Source organism: Heterostelium album (assembly GCF_000004825.1).
Source record: "Heterostelium album PN500 unplaced genomic scaffold PPL_contig8, whole genome shotgun sequence".
Taxonomy (NCBI): Eukaryota; Evosea; class Eumycetozoa; order Acytosteliales; family Acytosteliaceae; genus Heterostelium; species Heterostelium album.
Window position 1 is genome coordinate 27,568 of NW_008805085.1, and position 19,122 is coordinate 46,689.

The 19,122-nt window shown below is 29.5% G+C and overlaps 9 protein-coding genes across 9 annotated transcripts; 7 read left to right on the forward strand and 2 right to left on the reverse strand.

The window, feature by feature from the left end:
• Positions 1-599: 599 nt before the first annotated feature.
• On the reverse strand, positions 600-1,199 carry PPL_03656 (uncharacterized protein; the record flags this gene model as incomplete). Its single annotated transcript, XM_020574581.1, has 1 exon — positions 600-1,199. One exon carries the CDS (start codon positions 1,197-1,199, stop codon positions 600-602), a length of 600 nt encoding a protein of 199 aa, XP_020434995.1.
• Positions 1,200-1,950: 751 nt separating this feature from the next.
• cmbC (putative calmodulin-binding protein CaM-BP15) lies at positions 1,951-2,792 on the forward strand (the record flags this gene model as incomplete). The annotated part of the gene is made up of 2 exons (XM_020574582.1): positions 1,951-2,322; positions 2,772-2,792. 2 exons carry the CDS (start codon positions 1,951-1,953, stop codon positions 2,790-2,792), a joined length of 393 nt encoding a protein of 130 aa, XP_020434996.1.
• Positions 2,793-3,132: 340 nt separating this feature from the next.
• Positions 3,133-3,522, reverse strand: PPL_03658 (uncharacterized protein; the record flags this gene model as incomplete). Its single annotated transcript, XM_020574583.1, has 1 exon — positions 3,133-3,522. The coding sequence occupies one exon, from the start codon at positions 3,520-3,522 to the stop codon at positions 3,133-3,135; it is 390 nt and encodes a 129-aa protein (XP_020434997.1).
• A 1,084-nt stretch (positions 3,523-4,606) lies between these two features.
• PPL_03659 (uncharacterized protein) lies at positions 4,607-5,662 on the forward strand (the record flags this gene model as incomplete). The annotated part of the gene is made up of 2 exons (XM_020574584.1): positions 4,607-4,981; positions 5,642-5,662. The coding sequence occupies 2 exons, from the start codon at positions 4,607-4,609 to the stop codon at positions 5,660-5,662; spliced, it is 396 nt and encodes a 131-aa protein (XP_020434998.1).
• A 201-nt stretch (positions 5,663-5,863) lies between these two features.
• xpot (armadillo-like helical domain-containing protein) lies at positions 5,864-10,843 on the forward strand (the record flags this gene model as incomplete). The annotated part of the gene is made up of 14 exons (XM_020574585.1): positions 5,864-6,161; positions 6,301-6,515; positions 6,581-6,707; positions 6,813-7,087; positions 7,180-7,320; positions 7,470-7,797; positions 7,873-8,123; positions 8,211-8,342; positions 8,421-8,693; positions 8,788-8,910; positions 9,094-9,204; positions 9,293-9,636; positions 10,357-10,417; positions 10,484-10,843. The coding sequence occupies 14 exons, from the start codon at positions 5,864-5,866 to the stop codon at positions 10,841-10,843; spliced, it is 3,039 nt and encodes a 1,012-aa protein (XP_020434999.1).
• Positions 10,844-11,056: 213 nt separating this feature from the next.
• PPL_03661 (uncharacterized protein) lies at positions 11,057-11,988 on the forward strand (the record flags this gene model as incomplete). Its single annotated transcript, XM_020574586.1, has 3 exons — positions 11,057-11,083; positions 11,268-11,339; positions 11,401-11,988. The coding sequence occupies 3 exons, from the start codon at positions 11,057-11,059 to the stop codon at positions 11,986-11,988; spliced, it is 687 nt and encodes a 228-aa protein (XP_020435000.1).
• Positions 11,989-12,438: 450 nt separating this feature from the next.
• ssr3 (translocon-associated protein TRAP gamma subunit) lies at positions 12,439-13,384 on the forward strand (the record flags this gene model as incomplete). Its single annotated transcript, XM_020574587.1, has 2 exons — positions 12,439-12,559; positions 12,972-13,384. 2 exons carry the CDS (start codon positions 12,439-12,441, stop codon positions 13,382-13,384), a joined length of 534 nt encoding a protein of 177 aa, XP_020435001.1.
• A 359-nt stretch (positions 13,385-13,743) lies between these two features.
• On the forward strand, positions 13,744-17,754 carry PPL_03663 (UPF0557 family protein; the record flags this gene model as incomplete). The annotated part of the gene is made up of 6 exons (XM_020574588.1): positions 13,744-13,760; positions 13,783-14,810; positions 15,063-15,143; positions 15,672-15,952; positions 16,016-17,159; positions 17,426-17,754. The coding sequence occupies 6 exons, from the start codon at positions 13,744-13,746 to the stop codon at positions 17,752-17,754; spliced, it is 2,880 nt and encodes a 959-aa protein (XP_020435002.1).
• A 64-nt stretch (positions 17,755-17,818) lies between these two features.
• Positions 17,819-19,075, forward strand: PPL_03664 (uncharacterized protein; the record flags this gene model as incomplete). The annotated part of the gene is made up of 3 exons (XM_020574589.1): positions 17,819-17,878; positions 18,450-18,589; positions 19,006-19,075. The coding sequence occupies 3 exons, from the start codon at positions 17,819-17,821 to the stop codon at positions 19,073-19,075; spliced, it is 270 nt and encodes an 89-aa protein (XP_020435003.1).
• Between the last annotated feature and the right edge of the window lie 47 nt (positions 19,076-19,122).

Here is a 19,122-nt window from a genome sequence, read left to right on the forward strand (position 1 = left end):
TAAAATGATTTTAATTTAAAAGGGTTTCCAAAGAAAAATTAATCAATGTTTTTTGAATCATAAACAACAGAGGTATTAAAGCTTTCTGGGGGTGTTGTTTTTGGTTTGAACCAGTAAAAATTGATGAATCACAAAAAGTTTTGTTTTTTAATTTGCACTTCTTTAAAAAGTTGTTTTTTTTTTTAAATTTTATTTTCATTGCCATTGCCATTCATTACATATAGATATTAACACTTTGAGATATTCAATTATTTCGTTTATCGGTAATATTATTTTTAGTTGTTTTGCAAAAAAAACAAAAAAAGACCGAAAAAATTCAAATTTTTAAATTAAATTTGTCAGAGTACAAAAAAAACACTAATTTTGTAGAACCGATTCATTTGCAGATATCAATTATAGATGAATGAATTGTTTCTACCGATGGTTTAAAACAACATAATATAACGAATCATTGGATTCAAATTTTAGGCGATTCATTTATAAATAAGATTTAGATTTATTTTAATTATAATAAATTTTAATTTTTTTACTCAAAAAAAATGAAATAAATAAAAATTTTTGGAAACACCTCAATGAGGTTAAGATACAATTTTTATTCATTAATAATTATTTCTAAGCAATCTGTCAATTCCTACACCATTGACATTGACATTGTAATCACCTGGAGTTGTAAAAGTCATTTGGATGCTTATAGATATTGGTCTCTGATTATCATTGGCTATAACCTCTTGTCGAACTGGGATGAAGTGAGGAACAGCTCGAGGGACATGTAATTGTGGAATGGCTCGTATTGGAGCAGTTTGAAATGGAGTGGTTTGAATTGGAGAAGCCAGCATTGGATCGGTTTGAATTGGAGCAGTTAGAGTAGGAGTAGCTTGTGTTGGAGCGACTTGTATTTGGGTAGCAGAGGCCGGTTGAGGAGTACTTTGAGGGGCATTTTGGCTTCTAGTATTCTTGGAGGATTTTTTATTATACGGTAGGTCTTCCTTATCTAAGCGATGAGTTGCTTTAAATTTACCATGATAAAACCGTAAATGATTATACAAAACAATTGTAGTTGCACTAAGATAACAATATTCAGTTGTATATTCACACAATCTACACTTTACTTTGGTAGTAATACCATTTCTATTTGCAGATTTTATCTTAAAGTGGTCCCAAATATTATCTACATCTGCATTATCTCTTTTCTTCCACATTATCTATTTAGCCTGGAGAATAAAGTAAAAGTAAAAGTAAAAGTATACTTACTTTTGATTTTGTTTTTTGTTTTTTTTGTTATATTTACCATTTGTATTAGTTTTTATTATTCATTGGTGTTTTTTTTAACAGTTACAATTCACTTTAATCTTACTAATAGTTCTCTATAAAAAAATCCTTTTAGAATTTGTGGTTAGGTTTGTTTTGTATCCTCACATTATTTTTCAAAACAAACACAAAACTTTGTTTATTATATTCTTTTCTTCTTATTTTTATTTTTATTTCCAATCTCCATATTTAAAAGTAAAAAAACTTTTATTTTATAAATGGATTATAGACTATTGAAGATGAATCAATGGACTGGCTTTAATTGAACTAATGGGTAACCTCTATTTTCTGGTAAAATAATTAAGTCATGACTTTGCTATGTAGTACCCAAAATATAAAAAATCATTTGATACAATCAATCTATACTAGGAATAACAATAACTTTAAAAGTTTAAATAAAAAATAAAATAGAGTAATCATATTAATAAATAAGTATACTAGTTGGCTATAGATTAAGATCACTTACCACGAATTTGTTTACAAAAAACATCTCTCCACACACTTTTTGGTAAAAAAAAACAAAATAATATTTTAAAAAATAATATATATTGTAAAAAATATTATTATTTTTAAAAATGAAACACATGAAATATAATTTGTTTTAATATTCATTGCTTCAATAGATCATAATAATATTAATAAATGAAATCAATTCTTTTTATTTTGGTTTTAATATTAGTAATAGTTACAACTAGTATTGCTAGTACCTCTTACTTTGTTTTCTCAGATGTTAGTGATGAGTTTATTATCGAACTTTCCAATAATGAAACTATTGCAGAAGCTCGTGATATCATCAAGAATAATATTACTAAAAGTGTAATGGGTACCATTGTAAAAGATAAAGCTTGGTATAATCCAAAATGGAGTTTTCATCTAGATCCAAATACTATTTCATTCTTTGAATTTGCAATCGAAGTTTGTGATGCCAGTATAGTATATGTCGAGGAGCATCTGGCTGAAGCTGGTGGAGCTTTCCTCCCTGGTAACCATTGGTGTCCATGGAGTTCAAAGTTAGTAAGAGAACTTTCTCAATTTGACTGTCAGAAAATTGGAGATATTGTTATCTGAAGCATATAAGATATACCTCACTACTCTATATAAATCATAAAATAATTATAATTTTTGTAAATCCTTTTTAAAACTCTTTAAAAATAAAATAATGATTGTTTCTTTCCTACACCAAAAGATAATTATCTATTTATTTTAAAAATCTGAATTGATTCTTTCAAGATAGTTTTGTTTCCAGATTTAGAATCCAAAACCACCACAACCACAACCACCATTAAATATATTGACATCTCCAAAGATGATAGCGTTAGTTCTTCTTCTTCCTCCTCTACATTGTTCTTGGTTAAAAGAATCTCCAATAATCGAACCATCAGAGATATTGATATCCTTGTTTGAAATGTTATTCTTTAAACAGGAAACATTGCCATGGGAAGAAATAGTTTCTATTTATAAAGTTAAAAAGATGTAGAATTTAGAATAAATAAATATTTTTTTACATACTGATAATAGTCATTTCTGGAAATTAAATAATAATGGTTTTTTTATATTTAATGTATATTATTTGTAATATTTATAATGATTTAAATCAATAGGATTCAAGAGTATTTATTATAAAATTTTTGTCTAAAATTTAAATTATAATAAAATTTTTATAGACTTTTGACATAACACAAACATGAAATCTATTCTTTTTTTAAAAAATGATAATTTAAGAATTCTATTCCCTTTAAAGTAAAATATGATAAAAATGATTACATATTGTTTTTTATTTATTTCTGGTAAAGATTTTTAAAAAATTAAGTAGTATTAAATAATTTAGATTTCTCTGACCAACTTTGAGCTCCATGGACACCAACGGTTACCAGGAAGGAAATCAGTACCGACTTCAGAGAGGTGCTCTTCAGTGTATGATACAGAGGCATCGCAAACTTCCATAGCCATCTCGAAGAAGGTGATTGAAGCTGGATCGAGGTAATAGTTCCATTGGAAGTTGTACCATACTGGTTGTTTGACAATAATACCCATGACACCTTTGGTTGCGTTGGTTCTGATGATTTCGCGAGCTTCAGCAATTCTTGATGGATCGGTGAGTTTAATAACGAATTCATCATGTCCATCGGAGAACACAAAATATGCATTACGGTGTGCAGTGCTGACTGCAATCATGGCCAAGAGCATAACGGCAACGAATTGAATAGATCTCATTGTTTTAATTGTTGAATAAAGATTTAAGATTTTAAATATTTATTGTATTTGTAGTTGATTTAAATATTTAGTTGATTTGATAAAAAAACTCTGAAATATTGTCTATTTATACTTTTAAAGAATACATTTATTCTTTTAAAAATATTTTTAAAATGAAATAATTATTTTATTCAAACAGGAAATGATTGGATAGAACCTAGTTGATAAAATATTGGGTTACAAAATAGTTTAGTTTAAGAGTTTAAGTGTTTGTTCTAGACTTATGAAAAATATTTTAATATTTTCCTTTCTGTTCTATACAGAATTTACAAAGTATATTTATAAACTAAACATTTCTATTAAAGTCCTCCTTTTGAAAATGTCAAAAGTGTGGTTGATTTAAAGGTTACAAAACTTCAAAAAAAGAAATTATCTTTGCATCTTCGTTTTGAACTTTAGTTGATTGGTTTTACAAAAAATAATGTAAATAATGTTTTTAGTTGATTTTTTTCAAATTTGCATTTGTTACTTTCGGGGAGATTGCGAATTTTTTTGAACTTGATTTACATTGATTCTGACACTTTTAATTGACATTGATAAAATAATGTGGGGTTGTTTTTTGTTAATTGGTTTTTTCCTAATCCCTCGTTGGTACAATCAATTTGATTACTTTCTTTACCACAAAATGAACTGTTTATTTTGATCAAAATATCTAATGAAATTTCAAACAGACAAGAGTAAACATTAAGTTGTAACCCACAACTTCTTTACACTGTTTAGTGTTTAAGTGTTTGGATGAAAAAAGTTATTTAAAAGTTTCTAGTCTAAAATCTATAAACATAGGTATTTTTTTTAGAAACCACAAATTTTCTTAAATTATTTGTTGTAAGGTTTGGGATACATGTAGGGTTATATCCAATCATTTCTTTAATATGAATCAACTCTTTTCAAAAATTAAAAAAAAATCGAAATATGGATTCAAGAAAGTATAAATAGATAATTTCTTAGTTTTTGAATCATCAAATCAAAAACAATAAAATAACAAAATTACAAAATAAAGATTAATATTATCTGCATTTATTACAAATTTCAACAAATTTAAACTATGAGATCTATTCAATTCGTTGCCGTTATGCTCTTGGCCATGATTGCAGTCAGCACTGCACACCGTAATGCATATTTTGTGTTCTCCGATGGACATGATGAATTCGTTATTAAACTCACCGATCCATCAAGAATTGCTGAAGCTCGCGAAATCATCAGAACCAACGCAACCAAAGGTGTCATGGGTATTATTGTCAAACAACCAGTATGGTACAACTTCCAATGGAACTATTACCTCGATCCAGCTTCAATCACCTTCTTCGAGATGGCTATGGAAGTTTGCGATGCCTCTGTATCATACACTGAAGAGCACCTCTCTGAAGTCGGTACTGATTTCTTGCCAGGTAACCGTTGGTGTCCATGGAGTTCAAAGTTAGTCAGAGAGATCTAAATCATCAACCAACCTTCATTCTTGGCAGTTTTTCAAAACTAATTCACCAACTATTAAATAAATAAATCTTTTTTTTTTTATCAAAATTATATTTCTTAGATCAACAAATTCCGATTTTACAAAAAAAAAATAAAAAATAGAAAAAAAAAAGTTTGGTCAAAATCAAAAAGATATTATACTTTTCAAGGACATTCAATTGTTGAAAAAAAATGATCATTTTTAATTAAAAATTTTTTTAGGTGTCTTTTCAAAAAAAAAACATGAAGTTTCAAAAAAAAAAAAAAATTGCTGTGTTCTTTTTTTTTTCATAAAAACGTTGTATCGACGAGTGCTAACAGACCAACTAAATAATTGAGGACTGTCAACATCAAAGAAAACTTCACGAATCATTATATAACCAGCAACAAACTAATCTACTTTAATTCAAAATTAATATATATCTTTTATTAATCTAACAACCAACACGTCCTTTTTTTTTTGTTTTTTTTTTATTTTATTCAATACCATTATTATTTTAAATTCAGACTTTATAAATAATAAGATTGATTTTAAAATTGGTGTTTTGTTCGATTATAAATAATAAAAGTAATTAGTTGAATCAAGTTAGTTATATAGTTAAAGTTTATTTATATATAATATATATAGGATGTTTTAGATAGACTTTAAAAAGTTAGTTTAGTTTAGTTTAGTTTTAGAATAATAATAATATAGTTAGTCATCAGTTATAGTTTGTTTAATATACATATATATAGTTAGTTTAGTTTAGTTTAGTTTAATTCAGTTAGTTAGTTAAGTTTATTTAATTTTGTTTGTTCTGTTACGGTAGGGTAGCAGAGATACAGAAGTAGAAAGTAAAAAATAGTGGGAATGGATGACTTTGAAACAGCGGTCATCTACAGTTTTGATCCGCTAATTGGAGATGATCTCAAGCAAAAGGCATTGGCACTGACCAACAGCGTCAAAGAGTCACCCGACGGCTGGAAGTATTGCACCGAGAAACTGTTTCAAACTAAATCAATACATGTCAAGTTCTTTTGCTTTCACGTCTTCCAAGATCTTCTCTTACACAAATACGCACAGCTCAACGATGATGACAAATTCAAATTAAAATCGACTCTGATCAACTATTTGAAAATGGTACTCGCAGTTCAAAATGAAGAAGCAGGTATGTCTCAAGCAATAAGTTGATAATCGTTATACTCTTTTTTTTTTTTTTTTAATATATTTCTTAATATATTTATCAAAACGCTCATTTATTTACTAATTAAAATCATTATAATACATATATAACTATCTATCTATAGCTGTTAAGAATAAATATGCACAGATTGTAGTATTGCTGTTTAAACAAGAATATCCAGAGAACTGGTCATCGTTTTTCCAAGAGTTCTTATCGTTGCTATCGAACGGTCCCAATCTTATCGATATATTCTTAAGAGTATTGAAAGCGATCGATGAAGAAGTAGTTTCGTATGACGTACATAGATCAACTGCCGAGTTGGCACATAACACATTTATCGTAAGTAATCGTTAACTATTCAATCATACCTTTGAATACTAACAATGTTATTATAATATTTATAGAAAGATACAATGAGAGATAGTGCAATCAAAGATATCGTTTTATCGTGGTACGAGATATTAGTACATTATCATCAATCTAATCCACAATTAGCCAATATGACACTTCAGAATATTAAATATTATGTTGGTAAGTATATCGATACATTTATATATATATATATATATATTTATTTTGAATTTGATTATTAATATTTGTTATTGCTGTTGTTTTTGATTCTATTGATGATATTAGGTTGGATCGATATCAATTTGATTGTTAATGATAAGTTTATACCATTGTTTTTCAAGTTGTTGAATAACAAGGCATTACGCGAAGAGGCATGCGATTGTTTCAAAGAGATTGTCAATAAAGGAATGGATTCTAGTGCAAAACTATCATTGATTAAACAACTTCAGATTACAGAGATTGTCAATGTCGTTGCACTCGATGACTTGGACTTTATTATCAGAGTCGGTAGTTTAGTGAATCTAACCGGTATGGAAGTTTTAAGAGGTTTAGAATCTGTTGTAAGTACTATTTCAATACAAACAATGTGTATTATCAACCTATAATTAGTTATAACCAACTAACATTCTACATAATTCATAAACACTTACAGTCACAATCACAAGATAAGAAATTTGAAGGTGGAGATCAACTTTTAGAGCAGATGCTGGCATTGTTATTAAAGTTTATGAATAACGAGCATAATGATGTTTCCGTTTCTGTTATGAATTTCTCTGCATTATATATTACAAAAGTAAGTAAAGTTTGATGTTGTTAACAGATTGGTTGGTTGGTTGGTAGGTTTTTATTAACAAAATAATATTGTTTTGTTATCATGTTTAGTTAAAGAATACGAAACCGTTAAACGAAAAACAAATGCAACATATAACATTTTTGGTACAGATCATACGTAATAAGATGAAATACAGTGCGGATTTCGACTTTAAGAATATCGATGGCGAAGAGGAACAACAGTTTACAGAGTTTAGAAAGGATCTATCGACACAGTTCAGAAATATCTTTCGTATCTGTCCAGAGATGGTCGGTTCGTTCGTGCACAACATCCTCACCAACATTGTGCAAGATCCTTCAAAGTACTTTTTCACCGACATTGAAGTTGCCATCTATCTCCTCTTCCAAATGGGTGAAGGAATCTCTGCCACCCCCGAAGACACTATGAAATCATTTGAACGTTTCTTTGGTGCAATGGTTGTACTATTGTCATCTAGCAGTATGTATCCTTATCAATCAGAATCAATCCGTTACTTACTTACTTACTCTTTTTTTTAATTAAACTATCTTATAGAAATCGTAGAGAATGAATTACATCAGATTGTAGCATTGATTTACTTTGAGACGGTGGTACGTTATGCAAAGTATATTCCTGCAGATGCACAACAGTTGAATTCAATCTTGATGACATTCTTGGATATACGTGGTGTTCATAACCGTAATCCAGTGGTTCGCAGCCGTGCCGGATATTTATTAAATAAATTGGTTAAACAATTAAAGGTTCAACTCTTTCCATTTATTAATAAGATAATTGAATCTCTAAAGGTAAGATAATAACAGAACTAATCTATCTCAAATTTTAACAAACCCTATTGACTAATCAATCAATCAATCAACAATCAATCTATTTAGAATCACCTCATTATATCATATGAAATTCAAAAGGAAGTACCATTCGATGAACAACTAAACTTTTACGAATCACTTGGTGTTTTGATTGGTGGTGCATCTTTATCACCACAAGAAGAACAAAACTATGTAGAAGTATGTATTATTAAAACAAACCAATCCATTTCTAATTGTGTATATATTAATATTGTATCATGTTTAAACAACTTGCAGAAAATACTTACAAGTCCATATCAAAAGATGGAGGAAATCATCACCAAAGCACTCTACAAAAGCGATACTAAAGAGAATCCTTTCTATACAACTCAATTAGTTCAATTGATTAGTGTAATAGGTACCTTTAGTAAAGGTTTCACACCTGTCAATAACTCGACAGGAACTCTTAAACCTGAACCACACTCCTATAAAATCTACTTTACAAAATCACTTTTACTTATCATACAATTACCGAATCTTATTCAACAAAACGAAGAAATTAAATCAAGAGTATGTGTTATTATTATTACTACAATCTATTTTTGTTTGTTAAACAAACTTAAAACTAACAAACAAACAAACAAATAATATTATTTTTTATTAGACATTTTTTTATATGCATAGAATGGTCGATTGTTTGGGCGTTGACTTGAAACCAATGTTGCCAGAGATATTACCAACCATTTTGAGCTATGCCAACAACATTCCAACTTTGATCGAATTCATAGTGTTTATCAATCAGTTGATGGCGAAATACAAAGACGAGTTACACCCGCTCATCAACGAGTCATTGCAGCAGATCATCATCAAGATCTACAAGCTGTTGCAACCCACCACCCAACCAGAGCCAAACAGCGACGAAGAGCGCGCTCTATTCGAACTCCAAAAATACTATTACACATTCCTCCAGATGATACTCAACAACTCACTCTCCTCAACATTCACCTCACCCAAAAACATCAATATATTCGAACAAATATTATCAACTATCATCGCTGGTTGCACTCTTTCAAATGAAGGTGTAAGTTATACCAAGTTTAATTTTATCCATCCAAAATAATCGATTAATTCAATCTTATTAATAACTTTGTTTGTACTTATATTTGTAGATTCAAAAGACATCATTTTCAATCATTAGAAGATTAATCGAAGAATATGGTCAAGGTGGAAACAAACCTGTAGAAGGATTCGTAAAGTTTATTTATAATCAGATTCTCCCGATTTGTTTGCAGGCACCATTGCAGCCACAGTTCAACATTGCCGACGTAGCATCAAACCAGGTTTTAATGGAAATCGCTAAATCATTGAAACTTATTGCTCAAAAGTACGGCGATGAATTCATCAACTATGTTGGTAGTGCATTCCTACCATCGATTCAAATCCAATCCACAGAGATTATCCAACGCTTCACTCAACTACTTCTCCCAACAGCACCACTAAAGGATTTCCAAGAGTTTTTCAAACTATTTATAAAGAATATAAAACAACAATCAGTCAAAAAATAACTAAAATAACACTTTTATAATAATAATAATAATAATAATAATAATAAGATATATATTATAATAAATAACTAAATAACGACATTCACACATCCAACATCATCACCATCAACTCACTTTCATTACACACAATTTCACTTTATACTCATCAATCAAGTCGATCACTTATTTAACACTACATCAACTATCAATCACCATTACTAATAAATAGCTTAAACTTAAAGCAATTCTTATGAGTCCACTTTAAAATTTATGACTACTCTAATGATTAACTTTTAACTATTGAATTTTCGCAATTTGTTTTTATTAACTGCTAATAATAATGGTGAATTTGTCAAATATAATTCTTTAGAATATATTCTAAGAAAAAATCCGACACAAATTTGGATATAATTTTGAGCTATTCTTTTATTTTAATATTATTTATTATTGTGGCTTGTTATCAAAATGGTTAAATTTGATTACAATAGATTAAAACGGTAATACAAATATTATCTCATAGTAGTACTTCTCTAACTTCAAGTATTGTTTGATTAGTTATCTATCTTACCAACCATCAACAACAGGAAAGGTATTAATTTTTGCATAAAGCTACCCTATTTTGAAAAAAAAAATTTAGATTAAATACAAAAGGAAGAAGGTGACTTCTTTTATTTTATTAATATTTAAAGGTTGTTTTGTAAGAGTGGAAAGCCCCTCCAAGAAGAAATAGTTCCTTATAATTTACTTGAGGTATTTAAATACTGTAAAAGTAAAATTGTTAATTATTAAAAAAAATAAATTTATATATTTTAATAGAAGAAAAATCAGAAGATGAACAATCAAAACCATCAAAATAAGAAACAAAAATTGGGTAATGAAAATTATATTTATCAATATGATATTTCTCCTGACAATAATGATAGGAAAGATCCAGTTCCCAAAAATAATTTTAATTTGGACTATAATTCATATATGGAGCATATGTTCAAAAATGTTAAAGAAATGGAGTATATTCAAAAACTTGAAGAGGAAATAGAACAGATGAAAATAAAAGAAAAAGAATACCTCTATCTTTTGGAGGAATCAAGAAATCAATATAAATTGAAAAAGGAAAAGAGTCAAATATTGAAATCTATCATCAAATATATTGAGAATTTATCCCAAGAACAATATTAATTTTTTTTTTTGATTAATTATTTATTCTTTATTAGAATACATTTTAAAATTTTTTAAAGTTTATTTGATTATTTAAAATATTTTTATTAGGTATCAGACTAATCAAATTATTTAATATAATAAAAAATAATAATTTTTGAATAAGTAGTCTTAAATACAAAGATATACACTATTACTATTCACAAACAAACTACTAGAATAAAAACAAGATAAATGAATACTGATTCTGATTTTATATATGTAATTAAATAGATTAATCCTTCTTTCTTTCTTCTTAGAATTCTAATCTTAATCAAATATCCTTTTAGCAATTTGAAAAACTGTATAGGTTTGCACCGAAAGGAGAAAATGGTATTTGATTTTCAGAAATAGAAGAATTCTGTAAAGATTATAATTTCAAATTGAATGCTTACCAGATTCATAGAATAATCAACAATGTAAACTTCAAAAATTCAATACAGAAAGAAAAGTTTCTGAAATACTCTATCTCTTTGAGGTAAATATATTTTATAAAGATATTTTATTAAAAGGTAGACTAATTTAAAAGAATAAATAAGAGAAAATATGATAGTAAAAATCAATTCTATCATACTGGAAGCCGTCGAAATTCTAACTATAATCATGATTATAAACAACCGTATCAACAAAATCAAGGTGACCAATATCCACAACATTATCAATACCCACCAGTAAAACAAGAACAACAACAACAACAACAACAACCTTTTAAACAAAACCAAGACGCACAATATCCACAGCAATACCAACAAGTAAAGCAAGAACAAGTGAAAACAAATCAGCCAAAGAAAGAACAGATGATACCAGATCGACAATCACCACAACAAAAGCAACAACAAAGATATCCATTTGAAGAAGCATGCAAGGAACTAGAAGAACAGCTGAAACAAAAAGAGAAAATGTATCAGAAGCAGATTGAACAGAACATACAAGCATTGAAAAAGGTAGAAGATAAGGAGGAAAAAATAAAGAAACTCAAGAAGGAGAAATCTGAAGTAAAGAAAGAATTGAATTGCTCAAAGCAAAAGTTAGAATCAACAATAGCAGAAAAAGAAGCATTAAAGAAAAGAATGGCTGAAATACATAAATTAGCAACTGCAAAAAGAATGAGAATTAAAAAGATTTAAATTAATGAAAGACCTAGGGTGCTTTTTTATTAAATATATATATAGGTGTATATTTTATTTGTAGATAGAAATAGCAATAATATTATGCAATAAAAATTATAGAATTGTAACGTTAAAAAAAAACTCTTTAAATTATTCAATTTTTGCAAAAAAAAAAAATGATCCAAAGACTTTTTTTGACTAAATATACTGATGTGTGAAGTCGAGATAAAAAACTAAAATTTTTCAAATTGTTTTTTTTTGTTGATGATCAATGAGCACTCAGTGTGGTCAAAAAAGTCATGACCTCCTCTTAATTTTAACAAAAAATATTTTTAAAACATCAAACCAAATCAAAAACAAAAAAACAACATTTATTGTTGATTGTATTCATATAATATATATATTCTAAAAAACACTTATTTATTATTTAATATATAACTAACTAATAATAAAACAAACAATATAAAAATGGTTGCTACAGATACACTCGATGATGAATTCGCTGCCTTCCGTAACGAATCAAACGTTTCAACAGAGCAACGTGTAGTTTATTTCATCAATGCCTTGATTGTTTCAATGGTTCCAATTTGTATGTGATCACATAATACAACTTCTTAACTTTCTATTTCTATCAAACAGATAAAAACAACAACAAAAAGTCAATCCATAGTTAAACCAACCAATTCAACCATTTGGGAATTATTTTATTTGTTAATATTCAACTCTATATTTCAATCATAGTAATCATTTTGGAATTAGATTTAACATTGATTTTTTAGTATATAATATTAATTAATCATTTACTTTTATTGATGTTTAAATTTGAACATTGGTTGAAGTGGATTTTTGCTAACAAAACAAATATGATATTTGATGTTCAGATTATTATCTGATTGACCAAATATTGACTTTTTCATTCCTTCACACACTTTTACATTTTTCAACAATCAACAATTGATGATTATATGCTAACAAGATTTTTCTTCAAACAAATATTGTAGATTTATATCATGCAATCTTTTTCATGTCATTCGATACCTACGTTATTGTCTATGGATCAGTAACTTTATTTGCCGCAATTGTTTTGACATTTGCCTATAATAATATCTACAGAATCAAGAGACTAAAGTTGTCTGCCGCCAGAGATCACACCATCACCATGTCCAAGGGTAACAAGTCAGTCGTCGACAAGAAGGCTGTCTATGCCGCCAAGAAGGAGCGTCAATCAGTCGTCACCTCACACGAGGCCATCGCTCTCTCAATCATGCACAACAACGCCATCTTCCTCATCAGCACTTTGGTATTCTCATTCGTCATTTTCAAGAATGTACCACTTGTATACAACTACATCACCTCTGTCTCTTTGGCTGCCGGTGTAACCACCTTTTTGTCCACTGGTTCAAAGCACAACTAAAAAAATAACAAAATCAAAACAAAAACAAAACAAATTGATTTAAAAAAAAATAAAATAAAATGATAAAATAAACAAAATCAAAAAAAATAACTAACTAACTAATCTAATACAATTAATACCAACAACAACAACTTAAAAATTATACTCATTCTTTTTGCGAAAAAAAATTAAAGTTGTTAGAAATAATGGGGTTGACAGTGAAGATTAAGCTTGTGTGAAGATCATAAAAAAATTAGATAGTGTTTGTTTTATTTTTTTATCCTTTTAATAATTCTATAATATATGATAAATATAAATAAATTATCTGTTTATATTATTAAAGCTATATGTTGTTTTTTGGAATCTAATATCGATAAGATATGTTTTTCATTATGTTGTAAATATTTATATTTAAATAGAAATAGCTATTTGATATTCAATGGCGATCCTTTGCCAAGTGAAGATGAATTTCGGATGCAAGAGTTGCGTAATCATTGGAGATCATATAACGAGATAATATTACAATCGATCAGGTTAGCACCGATTCACTTGTTGATAATCAATCAGAACGGTGAGAGCTCTCGTCATTACAGCTATCAATATAAGTATATTGTGAAATGTGACCAACTACCACAGTTAAACAGTCCGCAACAGACTGCTACTAGTGCTCGGGTTATTCCTGATAATTGTATACATCTATCGTTTGGAAAGATCTCCAATATTCCTTTGCAACCTAATACCATACCTCCTCAGATTCGCAAGCTTTCACTTGGTCATTGCTACAATTACCCGATGTTTCCTGGTGTCATTCCCGAGGGTATAGAAGAGCTGCATCTCGGGCAGAACTTTAACCAGATAATCCCAGCGAAATGGCTACCTAGCACTCTGAGAAAGATTGAATTCTCATTGCTCTTCGATCAAGAGCTGCTGCCTGGATCGATACCGGCGAGTGTTGAGCATCTTATATTCTACCGGTACAACCAAGAGCTGAAACATGGAGTTCTACCGGCGGGATTGAAAAAGTTAGAGTTTATTCATAATTTCAATCATCGTATTGTGGAGGGTGATCTTCCCGATGGTTTGGAATCACTCACTCTCAGCACCAATTTCAAGTCAATCATTGCTCCCGGTGCACTTCCACCGACTCTAACCTATTTGGACATGACATGCGCAACTGTACAACCGGATATAAATTGTTTTCCAGCTTCTCTCAAAACGATTGCCCTGCGATATGAACCAAAGCTGCCAGATGGCTTACCTCACTCCATTACCAACGTTACTCTCGGTGACTATTGTCGTGTGCCTAGCATACTGGAGCGTTTGCCAACCGACACCATCCGAGTGTTGACTCTTGGTCAGAAATTCAATGCACCTGTGTATCGTGGTGGACTCACCGCTAAATCAATTCAATCGATATTGCCCCGGCAGCTTGAGGGGTTGACATTTGGTGAGAGATATAATCAGTTCTTACCGGCAGGCAGCCTACCACTGACACTGAAGAAGCTAACGTTGGGCGAACAATTCAACAGTGGTTTGGTGTTACACGAAGGAATTACACATCTATCACTGGGAAGTATGTTTGGCCAGCAAATTAAATATCCGAAATCACTTGAATACCTATCATTCCCACGTGGAACGTGTAGCATAAAGATTGAAACACTGCCACCAACTATCGTACACCTGGAGATTCTTCTGATAGGACGTCTCTATAAAATCAAAAGAATATCGAATGACAGCTATCTTGCAATCAATGAATCACTTTATGCTGGTGGATTTATGAGTAAATCATTACTATCCAAACTATCTATAATACCAACCGATAAATAGCATAGAATCTATTTTATCAACTCCATTTCCTCTTTATCAATGTAACATATAACAAATAGTTTTATATCATACATACAATCCACTAAAAAAATGATCATCAATAAAAACTTGGATTATTTAATTTGGTTTTTTAATTTAAATTATTTTCCATTACCTTAATATTATTGTGGATCAAATTGCTCAGATCTATTAAACTTAAATAAATTTAATAGATGAAAAAAATCTTACATATAAATATAGTATTACTATGTTTAGTAACTGCTTTACATAATCTTTTTAAAAAAAGATATGTTTTTTGGCGCAATCATCAAAAAAAAAAAATATTTAAAAACATCATTTGATAAAGGCGCCAAATCAAATTTAAATATATGTATCATTATTGTTATTATTATTATTATTAAGATTTTATCAATATTTATTATAATAACTATGGATATCATTAATAATCCAATCAAGAAAATAGATGAATTATTTCTAAAAGGATATAAAGAGACTCTGGAGAGAAGAAGTGGTGCTGCGGAGCATGTTTACGATGAACTAGATCATTCTGATGAGATTGAAAAGTGGGGAGTCTACAAGTGTTTCAATGAGTTACTCTCAACTCCAGAAATAAATAACTCGATTCCCTATATCAATACACTGTTGGATTCTGATTTACATCTTGGTAAGCTTGTTAGAATCAGATGTATGATACAAGATGTTTTCGATCCTCAATTCTACCAAGGTGTCTTTAGAGTTAGAAATATCAAAACAGATCAATATGTAAGTAGTTAGTTAGTTAGCACTTATTGGTTTTGAATATTTAACTTACCAAACTATCTATAGAGATATGATACTGTAGCATTCAAGAGTCATGGTCATATTGCTGAAGATGAAGAGTTTGACGATACCTACGATGGTCTAACATTTGAAAGAAATCAATTCTATTGTATACCTGTGCCATGCGAGAATCAATGGTCATTAAACAATAGACTATCATCCAATAATCGAAAGAATGAATCTAACAACAACAAGAGATCAAACAACAAAAGATCAAATGAGAATGATAATAATGACAATGATAATGATATAAATATGACTGATAGTGGTAACAACAATAACAATAACAATAATAGTAATAATAATAATAATAGTAATAAGAAATTAAATAGTAGTAGCACTGGTAATAATAGTAGTAAAGTAAATAATGATAATAGTGAAAGTTTTGATAATTATGAAAAAGATACGGATTTAAAGAAGGTTTACAACTACCCAATACCAAGTTCAACTAATATGTGTCCGTTTGTTGTTAGTGTCTATGATCATAGCGATCTAGATGCTCTTAGAGTGAATGAAATCGTAGAGTTTGTAGGTATAGTGTCTAGATTCACTGCTCAGTCTATACCGGATAACACCAACAAGGGTTACAACATGGACGACGACATGGCTTACTATTCATCGATGATGGAGATCGACGACAACGAACAAACTAGATCAACTCCAGAGTCAATGGTACCAAGATTTCATGCAATTTCACATCGTATCTTGGATCCATACAAATTCGAACAACAACAAAAATCATCAACAACAACTACTACACCTAACCAACAAAACATAGTTGAAATTAGAACAAAGTTAATCAGTTACTTACTACGATATTGTTTACTTGGTGATTCGATTGCTGCCGAGTATCTGTTGTGTCATTTGCTTTCCAAGGTCTATACAAGAGTGGCCGGTCTGTGCTTGGGTAACTTCCCTTTGAATTTCGTGTTGCCAGAGACACAGAGTGCCAAGTCCGTCTCGCTGCAGCTGGAGAGATTCATGTCGAGTGTGGTGTGTCGTTCGCATCTCTTGAGAGTCACAGTTGAAAACTTGAACGACGGTGACTTTATTCCATACAAAGACTATGAGAACAATAGAATCATATCGGGTCTACTCCAACTTCCGAAAAACACCAGTGTCATCGTTGATGAAACCTGTCTCAACGAAGGTAAACTACACAAACAAGGTATCAAAAACATAGCGGCTCTCAAAGACATCACCATGTTTCAGCGTTTGGAATACGACTTTCAATATCATCCAATCGAAATTGAAACAGATATTCAGCTATTAATATTATCACATGGAAAATCATTATTACCTGTAATCTATTAACTATTAACTTTTAACTATTTAGAAAGAAGTAATACTAATTATTTTATTTTTATTATTTATTTTACTAAAACAAATAGGGATTGTGTAATATATATGTTAAAGAACAACAACTACAACAACAACAAGATATACAATTAGATGATAGTTCCTTGATAAATCAGTTTAGAGAGTATGTTGGTTGTTTAAAGAGTGCAACTATGTCATCGTCGAATGAGATGGTTACCAAACACATTGAAGATGATTTTGTAAGCACCAGACAAAGAGATCCAGAGACATCACAAGAGATATTCCACTATTGGTTGACATTGGCACGTCTTCTAACCATCTCCTACGGTGAACAAGAGATCTCTATTGAGCGTTGGAACTACATGAAGAATCTAGAGTCAACAAGAGAACAACAAACAACACTTAAAACAACACAAAACAAATAATAGATATTTTTTTTTTTTGAACGGTTGGAAAGTTTTTTAGATTTTGTATAAAATTTCTTCAATTATGATTGTGTTGACAATAATTTCCATAAATAAAGCAAGTGTTAAAGTTAGAGATAAGAAAGTAAGTTACAATCAATCAAATCAGTTACGACATTCAAATAATATTATTTAATTTATTTAATGTAAATATCTCAAAGAGGTATCGCAACCATACGAAATGTATGCATTGATTGTGTTCTCTTACTTCGATTAACCAATTTGCAGAAACCGTTGCGTCAAATGCAATGGGGATTCCCAGCCCCATCTGTGTTTGTACCAACACCCCAATTAAATAAAGATAAAAAAAATACATACAAATTTGATTTGATATCAAAAATTAGATTTAAAAAAAAACTATGAAATTATAAAATTTAGGCAACAGCTGCGTAATCTGAATATTAATAAAGACCAAGAATCGTGCACTTGTTTTTGATGTAAAGGTATAAAAGATACTATTGTGAGAAAGGAAAGCAAATACTTAGTAGAAAATATATATATATATGTTATAGCTATGACATAAAGATATATCAAGAATATGTCTATTTTAGTAGATTGAAATCGAACAGAGCCAATCGCATCGACTCTGAAAACCAAGTACAAACAAGTAAATCTATCAGTCTTCTTCACAACAGACATAATCAAAAAAAATCTAGTTCACTATACTTGAAATCAAAGAAACCAGACGTAGTGTTGCCAAAAAAGGTGATTCAAGTCACTACACTATGCGGCCATCAATTGCGACTCACATAACCTGTAAATATACTTATAGCTCATTACCTCATGTGTGGTATAAGTATCTAGTATTGAAGTAAACCTATAATGCTATTCACTTCCGAATATCACCTTGTAATTCCAATTTAAATAATAAAATATTGTTCATCTTAATACATATAAAGAAATACATGTGATAAGAAAATGTTTTGAAAAACACTTTACCAATTGGTTTTCTATTAATGAAATTTCCAACAATTTATAAGTTTAAAATCCAATATATTTTGGAAATTTTTTTTAAAATTTCTTATGATTGTTCTCCATAATTAAAGGAAGTGTTAAAGTTAGAGATAAGAAAGTAAGATTCAAACAATCAAATCAGTTACGACATTCAAATAATATTATTTAATTTATTTAATGTAAATATCTCAAAGAGGTATCGCAATCATACGAAATGTATGCATGATGTTCTCTTACTTCGATAACCCATTTTTGTAGAACCGTTGCGCACAAATGCAATGGGGCTTGGCATCCAGCTCCATCTGTGTTTGTACCAACACCCAATTAAATTAAAGATAAAAAAAAAAATGTAATTACATATAACAATAATGTATA